General features: G+C 31.5%; 1 protein-coding gene across 1 annotated transcript in view; it reads left to right on the top strand.

Annotated features, from left to right (window-relative positions):
• Positions 1-16,792, top strand: part of LOC130444031 (protein tincar) — a 153,231-nt gene extending 136,439 nt beyond the window's left edge. Inside the window, exons 11-13 of the mRNA XM_056778998.1 lie at positions 11,060-11,207; positions 14,712-14,852; positions 15,628-16,792. Coding sequence (XP_056634976.1) covers positions 11,060-11,207; positions 14,712-14,852; positions 15,628-16,314 — 976 coding nt within the window. The 3' untranslated portion in view covers positions 16,315-16,792. The remainder of the gene's footprint in view (positions 1-11,059; positions 11,208-14,711; positions 14,853-15,627) is intronic.
• The last annotated feature ends 1,109 nt before the right edge of the window (positions 16,793-17,901 follow it).

Genomic DNA, 17,901 nt, shown 5'->3' with positions numbered 1-17,901 from the left:
ATATGGAACAAAATATTCATCGACATGGTTTTGAATGTACTACAAATCTTGAGAAATTAAGGAAGGAAATTAACCTTGTTACCAAACCGATTGATTTCGATTCTAAAAAGTAGATAACTCAAAGAGTAAAGTACAAATCTAGTTGAACAGTTGAGGTTATCATCATTTCTGACGATTCGACGTTGTAATTGTAGACTAGAACAAAGTTGGTTAACGATTTAACAATATTTCTATATTTTGCAAAATATTTTACAATACCATAGCTTTAACTTATGAATATATAATGTACGGGGAAATTTGTGCATTGTTTAAAAGCTTTTTTCAACATTTTTCATGATATACAAAATGAAATCACATATATATTATTAAAGAAATTTTATAACCACAGTTATACAGAATATTTCTTGTTTCATTGTATTATTATAATTGCTTATTATGTATGTATAATTTGTAGATTAGACATTTTTTTCCTTTTGGCATGTTTGCTTTTCTTCCATTGAATCAATGTTTTTGTTTGTGACACTATCTGGACTGTAGATTATTAGAATAACGGTGTTATTGAAAAACTAAATAAGTAACCATTATTCCGCATCACTGACTGAAGTATTTTTATTAATAAAATATTCAAATTTGTTTTCTGAATAATAATCTTAACGTTTTTGACACTAGTGAATGAAAAATACAACTTTTTTCCGTAACTATGCTTTGTTTAAATAATTACGCTGTTATCGAATATTCCGCAGTGCCCTAAAAGGTCACTCGAGGGTTTCGAGTTGAGTTTAAAAGCAACACGACAGGAGGGAATTAAAGTAAAAGTTTTAAGAAATAAATAGAACGTAAAACCTTTTAAATCTCTCATTTTGGAGTCAACAATTGCGGTGCATTACAAATAGTGATGCGTGGTGATATGTATGAAGTTGTTTTTGAATGAAACAAAATACAGTCAATTGTTGATTTGTTGAAGCTCAGAAGTGGGAGTTGGAGACTGACGTTGCCAATTGAAACAACAAAATAAATAATATCACGATTCAAATTGAGTGATATTTCTAACCAGAATACATAGGACAGTGCTGCTACTTTAAATCGATATAGAGGTGATTTGCGCACAGTGGAATTCCTCTTAAGTATGGGCAATAATTAAAAATGTTCATAGAAAACATAACGTTTAGCTATTACGACGACAGTTCCAGAAGAAATGATTATTAAGACGTTTCTTGGATAGACAAAGAAGTATGGGTTCTAGTATGCCCTGCAAACAAACCAAGTTAAGACATGGCTGTAAAGATCTTCACAGGTATGAATCAGACGTTAACTGGTTACCGTTCCAATTATATTTGATTATCTTTGTTCTGATTATTTCCACTTAATACCAGCATTAATAAGATACAGTATGTATTTTTGTTTTCAACAGTTTATGCTTGTTTCGGTAATGGAGGTGATTATTGCGTCTTCGGACTTGTTTTCAAGTACTAGTGATCTGAAAAATAACAAATTCTAAAAGGGGCTTTATAATAAGAAGTAACAAATGTTTAAAATACAGTATAATATGAATTTAAAAAACTATATTTTACAGATATATAGGATGTTTCAAGTAATATTATAATAATCGTATTATTTGCAAATGAATTTAAACAATACAATAGATTTTATTGAAAATACGGGGCGAAATTTTGGTTTCTCACTGTTTCCGATCCTTTGCTACTTCGTACATCTGCTCTATTGTTTTCTTTCGTCTTTCCCCTTCCTGTACTACTTGTAGTAGACAGATATTCCTTTCTCTTTTCTTATTAGATTTTGTGTTATTCCTCTTTTAATCATCCGTACCAATTCAAACATATTTTTATTCTGTCGCCAATTATTGTCTCCAGTTCATAGCTCTTCTCGTTCATTATTTTTATCATTCTATCCATGGTAAGTATAAATAGAAAATGGCTAAGACTATCTCCTTGTTTTACTCCCATCTTCATCTTAAGCTTCGTTGATCTTCTTCAGTCTATTTGAAGTTTCGTATATTCCTTTGTTTTCTCTGTTATTATTCTAATGATTCCAATTTTCCTCATTCTATCCTATACCTATTCGTCTCTTTCTTCTTCTTTCTTCTTTCCCTTCACTTAGTTGAAAGGTAATGTACTACTGGTACTACGCGGCTAGATAATTGGAAATTAACGGATTTGTTAATAAGATACCAAAAAATTTTTCTATCATTCTTCATCTACTTTACAAGGCTAGAAAAATTATCAGCTGTTCTTTGTATGTTTTTATCTTCTTTAAATTACATGTATAATATACTAAAATATCTAAGTACAACCCTGTAAATTCAATTTGACGACAAATAAGGGAGTCTGATTATTCCCCCGAATCCCAGAAATTCGTTGTAAACTTTCTAACCTAATTTGTACGATGCTTCAGAGTTTAACGCGCTTATGATATTTTTTTTTCATTTGGGTTGCATGTGTGTGGTGAAAATTTAATATACAAAACTTGTCACCCTAATTCTGGTTCTCCAAACTCAAGCCGAAGGCAACGATGGAAGATTATTTACGATGAATTTCAATTTCCAACATTATTTCTTTACCACATACTAAAGATGTGTAATAGACATTATATAAATAAAAACATATTGTGTGTACTTATTCAAAAGGATCAAATATTTAGAATGAAACGACCAGAATATAATATGGAGTTATTTGAAACAACTACAACAGAATAATTCTGTAATGTATGTATCGGAAAACTTGATTTGCTTTTCTGATCCTTTATAAACAAATCCTTTCGGTAACTAAATATGAATTAGCTACGTTGAATTCGTGTTTACCTATTTGGCAAATATAACGTATTTAGGATTAGTTTAGCTACAATTCCGTGCTCAACAGAATTTAATAGGAATTATCAGATCAGCAAAAGTAACGGACCGCAAATAAACCTATTAGGGTTAATATCAGAAGAACCGTAGTATTTCCCGCATTTACTTCATTGGCGATTAAGAGATGTTTTAACAAATTAACAAAACTATCACAGTTAATGTGTGGTTTTATTGTTAAAATAGTTCATTTTTAATCTGGTTTGTCGAGGGTTTAATTTTGTGCATATATGAAACGAGCAGAATGAAAATCCCGAAAACAAACAACAAACTTTTTCCTAAATTTTTCTGTGATAACTACAAGAAATAGAAGTGTCTATAAATAAGGACAATAATTATATTTTATGGATGAAAAAAATAAATGTAGCCGCAAACACGTTAATGAATATTTGAAAAAGATCTTAGTGGGAACATTAGGTACCACATACCCATTTATACGAATGAAACGTTTTCCCAAAAAAAATATGATATTGTAACGTTTATGAATATTTAAGAAAGATATTTTCACAGGAGAAGGCACCAAGTCACTGTCCATGGTTTATAGAAATTGTACCTGAAAACGAACGTTGTAACGAAATTCAAGTATCAAGGACTTATTCACGAAAATAAAAAACTTCATACAATTGAAGACAATTGCATAATTTCCGAGTCATGAAATATATACAAACCTAGCTTCAGCTTTGCCAAGTTTAACTGAAAATTCTTTTTTTGGATAAAATGTATAAAGGCTGGATATTCAGATGATAAAATGTGGGTAGAACTACAGCAAATAGTAGGAAAGTTATTCTAGAGGATTTAACGACATACTTTTAAGTAATATCGAGTAACTAAGTTGGAATTTCTGGAGCAGTTTACCTTCAGTATCTGAAGACGATAACTTGTTTATCGAAACACGCGTCAGACAGTGTAATTGTGAGCGTTGGTGTAGTAGTGATGTAAACAGTGTATTCAGCAATACCGAATAACAGCGTTTCATAGTAATATCGGAAGTAACAGTGAATTCACTTCATTAACTGTTGAAAAACTGCAAAGTAACAATATCTACGTAAAAAGGTAATTGGGTACAATTATACTTCATTTGTAGTAGAGTTGAAGGCAACTCCTAAATTACAACAAACCAATTACATTCAATGGCTATAAACCTAATCCTCACAGAGAAAAAGAGTTACTTGACAAACAATATAGCCTTTGAAATTGCAAAGATCAAGTATTTTCTACAATAGATAAGATATACAGCCCTGAAGAGAACACCCCCGGATACGGTAACTCCGCATTTCATGAGCAAGGGACAGCTATAGAGAAGGTGAAGGATCTTCTCTTGCTGAGGAAGGTTAGAAAGGCTGGAAACACACACACGCTTAATAAGACGTCCAGAAAAAGAACCCAGGAGTGTATAGCCATCAGGCTAACTCTTAACAAAAAGAAAAATCTTCTCAAAATATTCCATAGAACTCAGGGAAGAGGAAGAAGTCTACGCGCGAAATTGCGACGCGAATGAGGATGAAGACATGTCTAAATGACAGGTGATTGGTGGAATGTCCTCCTTCACACCCATCCGTGGATTTATCCAGGGGTGGATGCTTAAACGGGTTTTCTTACGCGCACGTGTGTGGGTGTGTGTGTGAGATATGCACATGATACTCATGTTGATTTCATTATTATGAAATGTATCCGAAATATGTCATAAACAGATAGTTTTATAAATGTCAGTATAGATGATTTTCAGGAATAAACGTTTATAAATAATATAAGTTCAGAAATCATTTTCCACGTTTCTACCTAATGTTGATTCTTATCAAAATACCAAAGATCTGTAGCTCGATTCCCAGCTCTCTCTCCAGCGAGCTACGAACAACATTTATTCTTGTCTTGGTATCTAGAAAGGGTGGAGCTTCCATTTAACTCCAGCACCAGGTGCAAATTTATTATGTGCAAAAAACGTTCCTCCTGTGGAAATTCATTTTTCCAGATTTATGGGAAAAAATCTGCAGCATGTGTGAAAATGGTACAGAGAATTCAAAGCAAACGTACAGATTTGGATGGAATACTGTCACATATCCCAGCTCAAACTTTTCTGAATTAAAGAAATATTTGAGAGGGACACATTTCACAACCGACTAAGAGGTGAAAGAAGAGGCTTCGAGCTATCTTCTCAGCGCGACAATAATAATGATTTTCATTGTGAAAATTCGTTGGGAAGTTTTTATCATTAATCACAAGTATCCATCAGTAACTCACTGCCCACATGAATATCAAAATGAAATTTAATCATTGATACTTATTTCAACATTGAGTTTTCTCACATTTACAGTATTTTTATGACAATTTATCAAAATTAACTCATGAAAGAGGATTTTTCACTAATTTTTAGTAATTTTCTTACTAAGCTATAATTGTCGCGATACAATACAAAGTTGATTATCGTAATTGTGAATTGAACTGAACCAATAACAGAGTATTTTTTATTGGAAAAAAATTTATCCAAATAAAAAGGACGATTGTAGTTTATTGATAACCGTTGAATATTTGCTCAAAACTTTGCTTAACAAAACCATGAGTCTTGTCTCCTAATCTGACCATTTCGGAAGAATTGCTCGCAGATTATTTATCTATTTTTCACTTTCTAGCAACAATTTCAATCATACCTCAGTATCGTGAAAGAAGAATTAATAGTAAATTATCTCCTGATAATCTTCTTCCTATTATTTCATGGTTGGAATGCACATACGCTTCAACACAAGTGATAAAATGTTCTATGAAGGTGGCTAAGTACTGATTTCCTAGCATGGTTTTAACCTCTGTTACGAGTTGGTCACGGTATGTAACATGACGATGATCAATTTACTCAGTTTTCTGGTACAATAACCGATTTTGAGTAACCTTCATTAAATTACTCCTGTAGCGAAGTGTGACCAAGTCTGAATTCGGAAAACCAGAGAAACGTGATGGCTGGAGATGGTGCTTCATCACCATAATTCGAAACGAGTTGATCGGCACACAGCTGTTGATTCAATCCACGTCGAAAGTCCTAGAAAGTCATCGCACGAAAACGTCAAACTTCATGTCATGTCAGATTTGACATATTCACTTTAGTGTTGCCACATCTTAACCAGCAGCCCTCTTATACGATTCAAACTGATCAAAAAACTCAAATTGTTGTGTACCTATTCATTCTTCTAGCTACTAAATAAAAATTTAAAACTTCAGTAACTTGAAAAGATCCATAGTAAATCTAATTTCAGTTTTATTTGCCTTCTAAAAACTGATTATATATCACATTGTGATAAGAGTTAACTCGTTATTAAGTTTAATTCAACATCTGATGCACTTATTAACAAGTGTAGCCTTCCATACTGATTTGATGAGTTGATTTCTTCAACTACTACAACGGTATTTTGAAGAAGTTACTTTCGTTTTTAATTTTTCTCTAGATTTACTAGATGTATGCTTTGTTTTTGAGAGATGTTCTGAAGCTAATCGCTATACCAAATAAAATATTCAAGGATTATGATTCATTTTCAGAGCGAAATAGATATCTTCATTATTTTACTTTTTACAAACGCTATATTGATGATATATATATATATATATATATATATATATATATATATATATATATATATATATATATATATATATATACCCTGTCAGCAATCAACTGGGAAATAGGAAATTAAAACGTCACTGCAGATAGTGTTTCTAGATATGCTTCAGTAACATTGCCATAATATATTGGCAGAACGCATTATGCCAAAGGGCTAACATGATATGTATAGTAATAAAATGTCCCTCGATAAAAATATTGACATAAATTCAATTATATGCTAACATAAGTTTATATTTTAATTTCTATTTTTGTTATTTCTTTTCGAACTTTGTAAAATGCATTATTTAATACAATTTCTTCCAATTATTTTGTTTTATTTATTCTGACTCTACAAACTGCTTGCCACTATGATCTGATGTACGTTTTGTTAGCCAAATTATCGTCTAGCCAAACATGTAGTGAGTCCGATTTTCAAAAACGATGGCTTGGTTATCGAAACTCGTCAGTAAGATAATTGTATAATATTGAGTGTTAGTAGAAGGTCATAACCAATAGTATATTTAGTATAAATATAACCAACAGCTCCAGTAGCTAAATCCTCAGTTATTTACTATTTCTCATTTTACTCACAATTCAATTATTCTCTTTTTTATCATCTAAGATATAATGGTTCATTAAATCCTTAAATAAACGTTCCAAATCGATTATTTAATCACTAAGACAGTAATTAATCATCGCAACAGATTCGGGTTCCTTCCAAGTTCAAAATATCATCCCCTTCCGTAAACTTGGAATCCAAGGAATCCTTTCTCGTAAACAGTTCAAATCCGTAAGCGATTGAAACCTATCTCAAGTAATTCCCTAGAATTATGCAAGACTTAATTGCTAACAAGGCATTGTCTTTCTTGTAAAATTTCAATGAGAAAATTATTATGATAGTTGAGTCTATGGCTATGACCTTCAGATAAAAAATTTCAAGTTTTTAACGGTAAACCAGTGCTTCATCTCGTTCTAGACATACCAATCAAATAAAATCGAAAATTATGCGTTTGTTTGAAGAGAACGTTTAATATAATATGTTTGAAGGAAAAAATCTGTCAAAGGGATCGACGAATTTCTTCTTTATGTTGACAAAGCTCCGGGTTATAATTTTTTCAATAGTAAACCAGTGCTTCATCTCATACTAGACAGACCAATTAAACAAAATCGAAAATCGAAAATTATTCGTTCGTTTCAAGAAAACGTTTACTATTCTAAGTTTGAAGGAAAAAATCTGTCAATGGGATTGATGACTTTCTTCTTTATGTTGACAATGCTCCGGGTCATAATTTTTTCAATAGTAAACTAGTGCTTCATCTCGTTCTCGATAGACCAATCAAACAAAATCGAAAAGTCTTTGTTCGTTTCAAGGGAACGTTTACTATAATATTTTTGAAGGAAAAAATCTGTCAAAGGGATCGCTGTCTTTCTTCTTTATGTTGACAATGCTCCGTACCATAATTTTTTCAAAAGTAAACCAATGCTTAATCTCGTACTAGACAGACCAATCAAACAAAATCGAAAATCGAAAATTATTTGTTCGTTTCAAGAGAACGTTTACTATTCTAAGTTTGAAGGAAAAAATCTGTCAATGGGATCGATGACTTTCTTCTTTATGTTGACAATGTGCCGTACCATAATTTTTTGAATAGTAAACCAGTGCTTTATCTCATACTAGACAGACCAATTAAACAAAATCGAAAATCGAAAATTATTCGTTCGTTTCAAGAAAACGTTTACTATTCTAAGTTTGAAGGAAAAAATCTGTCAATGGGATCGATGACTTTCTTCTTTATGTTGACAATGTGCCGTACCATAATTTTTTGAATAGTAAACCAGTGCTTTATCTCATACTAGACAGACCAATTAAACAAAATCGAAAATCGAAAATTATTCGTTCGTTTCAAGAAAACGTTTACTATTCTAAGTTTGAAGGAAAAAATCTGTCAATGGGATCGATGACTTTCTTCTTTATGTTGACAATGTGCCGTACCATAATTTTTTGAATAGTAAACCAGTGCTTTATCTCATACTAGACAGACCAATTAAACAAAATCGAAAATCGAAAATTATTCGTTCGTTTCAAGAAAACGTTTACTATTCTAAGTTTGAAGGAAAAAATCTGTCAATGGGATTGATGACTTTCTTCTTTATGTTGACAATGCTCCGGGTCATAATTTTTTCAATAGTAAACCAGTGCTTCATCTCGTTCTAGACAGACCAATCAAACAGAATCGAAAATCGAAAATTATTTGTTCGTTTCAAGAGAACGTTTACTATGATATGTTTCTATCTTTCAAATATTTCACAAGATAACCATTGTAATCTTTATATGAAAAGGCAAATGATTCTCTTAAATTCTAAATATCAATTCACATTATGCAATTTATTTAACAAAAGTAATAAATTCTATATGTATTTCCGTTCTTATAGTCTTTGACTATTTTGAAGATAGATATGAAAACATCAATAAAATACACATGTTAAACGTATGACTCACACCCTCTTACGTTACCTATCAAATATATTACTGCAGTAGAAACATTTCCAATTTGTCCTTAATCACTAGTCTCTGCATCCCCAAAATATCACATTGTCTTCAATGCAGTGGCGGGATGTGACCCTTTTTTTCCAACCTATACAATAAAATATTTTCTCTAAAACAGTTAAATTTTCAACCATTTTATGGATAAAAAATTTCTAACATCTGACAAGGTAAACAGTTTTTAATCTAGAGGTTGTTCGAAGTTTATAATATCAGAGAAGGAAATGCGGCTAAGGGTCGATTGACTGAAACAACATTAATTACAGGTAATTGCTGCTAATTTTTACAAGGCAGCATCCTCAAGATTCCTTTAAAATCAATTTCTTCAAAAAAACAGATACCTGCAAGATCAAGCGGTGGGATCATAGACTATTAAAAGTAAAAGTAAAGTTAAAGCATTAAATTATATTTACCAGAGAAGACGTAAAGGTTTATTTACAACAGTGCTCTAGTAATATAGATGAATTGACTCATAGTATGTTGGTTTTAAACTAGAAATGAATTTTTTAACTTTATTTCCTTTCAATAAGTCAGTTAAATGAATTAAGTTTGTCTCAAAGTAAAATTAAAGCTAACACGTTCATGCTTAATATCAAACCTTGAAAATATATATTGGTGCTAGAAATATTCATTTTCGCATTTGTACCGCTTATTTTAGTTTATTATGTTATGAACAAAAAATTTCAATTTTAGTAAGCATTTCAAATTTGAAAAGGATGTGACGTATTCAAGTACCTCACAATTCAAATCAAAGTTATATTGCGGATGTAAACTCAAAGAATGATGCCAAAATTAAAAATAGAATCAAAACTTGTAGGCACCAAACTGACAAGTCCAATTACGAAATCTCAATTGAATCGAGAAACTGACCTTCATTTGCTTATGATTAATACGTATACAGCGAGAAACTTTCAACTTTTACATATATACTCCTTCTTTCTAAACTCCATAATGGCGGCTTGGCATTAGTGCCGTGAAGCAGTATCGCAGCTTTTAGGTCCATTTCGCGAGCGATTGAGTGAATTCGCGTGTGAATTTATGGCAATAATGTGGAGCATGAGGCAAAAACGAAACCGGTAGCGATCGAGAATATAAGGAGCGTTCGCTGTCAAAACTTCTTTATTTCCTATCAATTATTTTTGAGCTGCATTTTCAAACTTAACAAATGTCACATTTTAAAGTAGTAAAAGTGTTGGTACTTTCTATAGTTTCTTCTCGAAGACTTACGACGTGAATGCATTATTTATACAAAAAAAGATATTATAATTCAAAACGAAATTATAGAAAATAATTCTTGCAACTTGAATTCATTTTCCACATCTTCATAAACGAATTCTATCATTTTTCTACTAAGGAAGATTCCAACTTAACAATTGATCACAGAACAAATTTCAGGTCTGGCTCGGTTTTAATTTTTGTTTGTGGTGTAGGTGCTACCGTTTTATAACAGTCGCTCAATTCGACCATTAGATAGAAATTTATATTGCAACCACTTCGTATACTATTCTACTGCATTGGATAACAAATTAGGGAGATCCTTCGTTAGGAATTACCAATTCGTAGATTCTTATGTAGCATAATTACTGTGATTATGTGAAGGAAGCAAGAATTATTATCAATGCGTACCATCAAATAATAGTTAAACTGTTTAGAGCTGTTGGAAGAGATTTTAACCAGAAAAAGTCTGAATATAGCCAGAAATCAAATTTTTTTACTAAACACACTGTTCTCATACCCACTACAGTTGAGTCTCTGAAGACGATAACTTGTTTAACGAAACACGCGCAGATTAATTGTGAGTATATTTCTAGAACAATATCCACATCAAAATGTCGGTATTAGTTAGTTCTGTGACCACGAAATACATATTTTATTAGAACTAAAAAATTCTTGCACTTGTGCATAAAACAAGGTGTCTCATTTCGATAATGACATCAACCTGTTTATCCGGAATGAATTTGTACGAAAAATTCAAACTTGCCGTTTTGTCCCTGCCTATTTTATCTGCCATACTTCCTCACAGAAAGACGGCTGTTTTATTGCCTCATATCACTTTATTGTTTTGTAGCACAAAGAGCAGTGTGAGAAGAAGCACCATCCCTGGAATGGACGAAGACGACGGCGATTACGCCACGCTTAGGGAACTACCCCTGCCGCCAACTAATCTCTCTCCGAGAATATCCAACAGTGATGATACCGCTAGTGAAGAGGGAAAGGTGAGTTTCCGGAATTTGTTTTATCGAAATTTGATAGTGGGGTTATGAGCATAGACGTGCCATGGAAACGTGGAATTCAATCTTTTTATGTCTTTTATCGCATGATTGACTTATTTATTTTTACCTAGTTCAATTAAACCTTTTTTGGTGATAAATCGACCTTGAACAGTCGGAAAAATGATAAAAAATAAGGAAGGAAAAGCACGTGATTTTGTTTATTGAAAACCTAATCCTAATTTTGATAAATTTTGTAGATACACTGTTAATTGTGAGAATTAAATACTAATACAATCACAGTCTACAGCAGCCTACCAGTTTTGAATTTTATCACCCTCGTCTTATAATTTATTTTTGAGAAACATAGGTTATTAAAGGATAAAAAAACAATACAAAATGTAAATTCTATTATTAATATTAATAGACTGATTCGTAAAACAATCTGGATGATAAGCTTCAAATGCCAGAAATATTCTTGATTTCTTCTTTTCTCTCATATTTTTTAAAATGGGAAGTACTAATTGCGAACAAACGTGTAATAGTAAAGAGTTTCTATTGCACGGATTTTTCGCCATCCTACTGACTGCGCCAATTAAGTTTTCGGTTTCTAAATTTATTTTTGAAAAACATGAATTTATTAAAAATGCTAAAGTATAGTACAAAATGTGAATTTGAATCTTAAGTCATTGACAGAAAGATTTGTGGAGCAATCTGAATGATGAGTATCAAATAGTGTCTCCAGAAATGTTTTTGATTTCCTCTTTTCTCTCATATTTTTCAAAATGGAAAGTACTAATCGCGAACAAATGTGTAATAGTAAATAGTTTCTACTGCACAGATTCTTTCGCCATCCTACTGACTGCGCCAATTAAGTTTTCGGTTTCTAAATTTATTTTTGAAAAACATGAATTTATTAAAAATGCTAAAGTATAGTACAAAATGTGAATTTTAATCTTAAGTCATTGACAGAAAGATTTGTGGAGCAATCTGAATGATGAGTATCAAATAGTGTATCCAGAAATGTTTTTCATTTCGTCTTTTCTCTCATATTTTTCAAAATGGAAAGTACTAATCGCGAACAAACGTGTAATAATGAAGAGTTTCTACTTCACGGACTCTTTCGCCATTCTACTGATTGTGCCAATTAAGTTTTCGGTTTCTAAATTTATTTTTGAAAAACATGAATTTATTAAAATGCTAAAGTATAGTACAAAATGTGAATTTTAATTTGAGTCATTGACAGAAAGATTTGTGAAGCAATCTGAATGATGAGCATCAAATAGTGTATCCAGAAATGTTTTTCATTTCGTCTTTGCTCTCATATTTTTCAAAATGGAAAGTACTAATCGCGAACAAACGTGTAATAATGAAGAGTTTCTACTGCACGGATTCTTTCGCCATCCTACTGTCTGCGCCAATTAAGCTTTCGGTTTCTAAATTTATTTTTGAAAAACATGAAATTATTATAAATGCTAAAGTATAGTACAAAATGTGAATTTTAATCTTAAGTCATTGACAGAAAGATTTGTGAAGCAATCTGAATGATGAGCATCAAATAGTGTTTCCAGAAATGTTTTTGATTTCCTCTTTTCTCTCATATTTTTCAAAATGGAAAGCTCTAATCGCGAAAAAACGTGTAATAATGAAGAGTTTTTACTTCACGGATTCTTTCGCCATTCTACTGATTGTGCCAATTAAGTTTTCGGTTTCTAAATTTATTTTTGAAAAACATGAATTTATTAAAAATGCTAAAGTATAGTACAAAATGTGAATTTTAATCTTAAGTCATTGACAGAAAGATTTGTGAAGCAATCTGAATGATGAGCATCAAATAGTGTCTCCAGAAATGTTTTTGATTTCCTCTTTTCTCTCATATTTTTCAAAATGGAAAGCTCTAATCGCGAACAAACGTGTAATAATGAAGAGTTTCTACTGCACAGATTCTTTCGCCATCTTACTGACTGCGCCAATTAAGCTTTCAGTTTCTAAATTTATTTTTGAAAAACATGAATTTATTAAAAATGCTAAAGTATAGTACAAATGTGAATTTTAATCTTAAGTCATTGACAGAAAGATTTGTGGAGCAATCTGAATGATAAGCATCAAATAGTGTCCCAAAAATGTTCTGGATTCCTTTTTTGCTCTAATTTTTTCAAAATTGAGTATTCTATTCGCGAACAAACGTTTAATAACGACGAATTCCCACTGTAAGGACTCTTTTGCCGTCCTACTGACTGCGCCAATTAACTTTTAGGTTTTAAAATTTGTTTTGAAAAACACGATTTTATTAGAAGTTGTACAATATAAATTGGAATTTTTATTCTCAGTCAGATTCTATTTCAAAGAATATTATTCATCATTATATTTACAAATAAAAACTGCACAAAGTCTTCTGAAAGAATGATAGCTTATTGAATAGAAAATTGTGAAGGTTTTCTATACCTAAACCGATAAATAATCGCAAATATCTTCGTTTGCACCTTGAGGATGTGATAGAAAGTATGAACTATAGTAGTATACAATATATATCTTACAAATCAGGCGAAGAAATCCGTTAGCCTTTTTCATATCCTTAAATCAATGAAGAGATTACTCCATATTACTATAGAAGTCCTCACAATATATATATATATATATATATATATATATATATATATATATATATATATATCACTTTTTTTGGATATCGATGTTTACTTGAAAGTTCAATACAGCAATTTAATAGATGATCTCCTTCGAACTTTGCTTTCAAAACATAAGAAGTTCTCTAAACTTTTTCTACGGCTTCCAATACTTCTGGCAAATTGTTCAAATTCACAGTGAAATTTTCCGCTCGCTAGTTCTTCCACTATTAGATTCACTCCAACATATTTTTCTTAATACTTTGCAGAGTAATGGAGTCGTGATTCGGAATGTTTTTACAGTCAATGTTTGGTTTTTCGAGATCGTGAAAAAATTTAATACTCTTTTAAATCATATATAAAATATAGTACCTAGAAGAATTATTTTTTTCGAATATATTCAATTTATTATAAGATTGATCATGATATTTTACAACATCTAAGTAATCTACAGATAATTTTTCATGTTGTTGATCATTTCTCCTGTTCAAAGAGCTATCCAAGGTACTGGAAGGTAGTCTGATTTAACCCAAGAAGAAATAGCTACGGCTGATGATCGGGTTGAATACTGTTCACTGGTTTACTATGGTGTACTCGATACCAAGATGTAAGGTGAAGGAAACGCGGTAGAAAACATCGAAATCAAGGGGACAGATATGCGTTTTACAAAAAATAGATCTCCATAATCTGTACTTCAATAAATGAAATATCCTCATGAGACCCGTGCCGAATATTTGAACTTTGTATCAATCTACATTCAATTGTATTTGTATTAACAATAAACTCCATGTATTCATTTTTTAATGTGTTCTTAATGTGCTTTTTTATGGAATTTTTGCACGTCTAACTGAATTGACTTAACTTGCTTTTGGCTTCTTTGCTTCAGCTTTTGGCTTGTGTTCACGACGAACATATAACATATGCTAGCACCAACCAAGATTTTGACCCCCCTGCGGAAACTTTTGAGGAAAGGAGCCCATTACTCGAAGAATCTTCTGTTATTGTTCATAATAACTATGAAAATCAGGTTAGTATGGTTGGAAAAGAGTATTTATATTGGGTAAATCTGAATTACATCTAATAATATTTAGGTGGAAAGTTTCCAAGGTGAAGACAACAATACTCAACGTGGACATATCAGCGCTAATGTAGATAAATATTTGCCAAATTGTTTTAGACTATTGTCAAAAGTTTTCATTATATTTGAAGATTGTAATTATGTACTTTGAGCTATCAATCGTAGTTGAGTGGTTACAATCAACAATCATTCTTCCTTTTGTCATCCCTAGGTCGTAAAAAATGAATTCAATATGCTTGTACCCATTTTCTTCATCTTTTTTTGTTCTGTGTTAATATAATCGTTTGATTCGTTGTCTATTGCCTTTGTTTTCTTATGTCTGCTATTTTTTCGTTACATGTTTTTCTTGGTCCGTCCCTTTTTCTTCCTTTAGTTCTTGCTCTCTTGTTAAATGTCCAAACCAATTTAATATTCTTATATTTATTTCCTTTTGTATTGTTTCTTGTTGTAAGTTTCTTATAATTTCATTTCATATTCTAACCATCCTAGTTTTACCTCCTATTTTTGGTAGGTACTTTATGGTTTCTAATATGAATTTCAAAATTACAACGCCTGCATTTTCTTATTCTATAAATAAAATAGAATTCATAATATACCGTTTAAATAAGATTTGAGCTACCATAACGATTCCAGAAATGATAGAAATCACTAACTGATAAAGAGAATAAAATAAAAATGCATTAAAATATGTATAGTATCAATTCATAAATATCTTTATTTCCAGACACAAATTGGTACAGCACCGCGCTGTATCCGTCGAGCCGATTCTGGAATTATACCTCACGAGGAAATTCCGGGAAGATCCGACTCTGTGAGTACAGAGAGCTCCCATTCACCTCCTGATCTACCTGGAAGTAACCACAGCGAAACCTCCAGTGGTATCCACTCGAATGATAGCGAACAACCGGCTCCGAAAACTGAAAACATCATCAATATCACAGAAAACCCAGCTGACAGTCAAGAAAGTACAGTCGTTATACGTCGAAAATCAATGAGACCAAATAAAACTGACATAATAGCCCCAGCTATACTTGAAGAGGATCCTTACGGAAGATGTACCAATATGCGTATGACTTCTTTCACAGACAAAAATAATGCGCAATGTTCAGCAACACTTCCTCATTATCCAACACAACCGGTTCAAAATATTTATCCGAATTGTTCCACGATGCCTCTACCGCAACATTCTTCTAACGTTCAAGCTAACATGGTGAACGGAAATAGCTGTAATGTATATCCAAGACACCACACTACTATACCTACACATCATAACGGCGTCAAATTGATTTCGAGCCCCCACAATCCTTATGTTAAAAGACTGCATCCCAAAGTAGGAGAAGGGATTAAATATGAACCAATTTATACTGCTATTAATAGGAAATCCGGTGAATTATTTCACTATACTTCGTAAAACAAGGATAGTACAGTTTATAAGGGGTTGGTCAATGTATCAGCACAGTATTACTACAAAAATTTGATCTGAATGTATTAGAAATTTTCTAGATCAAGTAAACAGTCGAATCATTCCAAACACGAACAGTCTATTCTGTCTAACATGGTTATGTTCAATATAGACAAATAATCAAATTATTGACACTGATTCGTCTCGATTCAACTTTATACAGATTAAAGCTTCATCGAATGTCAGACTTCAAATACCAATTTTATAATCTTTACTTTAACCTAGCCTTATTTTAAATTGAAATCTTTTTCTGAAATATTATGCTTTAAAATTTAATCCATCCATCCATCCAAACAAAGCGGTAATAAGTTGTAATTTTTCTTTTATTTTGATCAATTTACAAATTGTGAATTTATAGTACGGTCAATTTAGCCCAAAAAAGAGTTATGAAGCTACGAAAATTTCGCATGCATATAAAAACTAAAAAGAATGTTCGGAACTCTATTATAAATGATTCCCAAATTATGAGAGTTGATTTATAATGATCGTATTTTGTTCTATGTCGCAATTATCTAATGTTCTCAGAAGCTTAATCTTTATAAATACCGGGATTATTATTGTTTTTTGATGACCAAAATCGTGATTAATGAATTTGTGTCATAGACGATGTGCAATGAAAATGGCTGATCCATAAACTTTGCTCTCCTTAGCCGTAAAATGGTTGTGTAGCTATAGCTGAATCGGAAATCACAATTTTAAGAGATTAGGAAATGGAAATTTCGGAGATATTGGAAGAGAGTGGGTAAGTAGGACAGGAAAATCAATGTCAGAACGTTAAATTCCATTCCAATTCGAGTAATTTAGATTGAAAAAGAGGCTCAACGTCAGAATATGAGACAAAAAGGTATAAATTTATAAAATCCTTAATTTTTGGAATGTTGAAAGTTATCTTAAAAATCCTATAAAGTCTCGTTTTCACGATATTTATAGTCAATGATTACTAAAACATTTATTTCTAATTGTATTCTAATTTATCATGAAAATAGTAACGAACTTCATTTTTTGATATAAAAGTCATAACTACCGATCAAACCCTGTAGAAACAAACACGATTTAGTTGATTTTACAAAGCTTATTTTGTGGTCAAACAGCTTAATAAAATATCATTTACTTTATGAATATGACTTAATCTGTATTGAAGTAAAATACCGTGTGCTATATAAATAAACAGAAAATGAGAACGATTCGCAATTTACATTAAATCAGCTCAAATATATAATCCTAATTTGTACCAAGACTCAAACAACGATATAAAAATTTTTGAAGACTGGTTACGAATTGTCTGCAGCAGTAATTATCAGAGAAGTCTATGATGTGCAGTTGAAAAAAATTTCATCCACTTCCAAGTAAAATATTCGATAACATTCTTAAGAAATGCCAGAAATTTCAATGCAAAAAGTTATAATGAAAAATTGCTCATTTAGAAATTCATTAATAATAACTCTGAACATCATTTTTCTTTATTTTATTTTCAACTTGAAATTCAATTAATATAATTAAGAACGTAATGAAATATAATTAAATTACCCAATCCAA

This window comes from Diorhabda sublineata, chromosome 5 (genome assembly GCF_026230105.1).
Source record: "Diorhabda sublineata isolate icDioSubl1.1 chromosome 5, icDioSubl1.1, whole genome shotgun sequence".
NCBI lineage: Eukaryota > Metazoa > Arthropoda > Insecta > Coleoptera > Chrysomelidae > Diorhabda > Diorhabda sublineata.
This window is presented reverse-complemented; position numbering and strand designations above follow the sequence as displayed.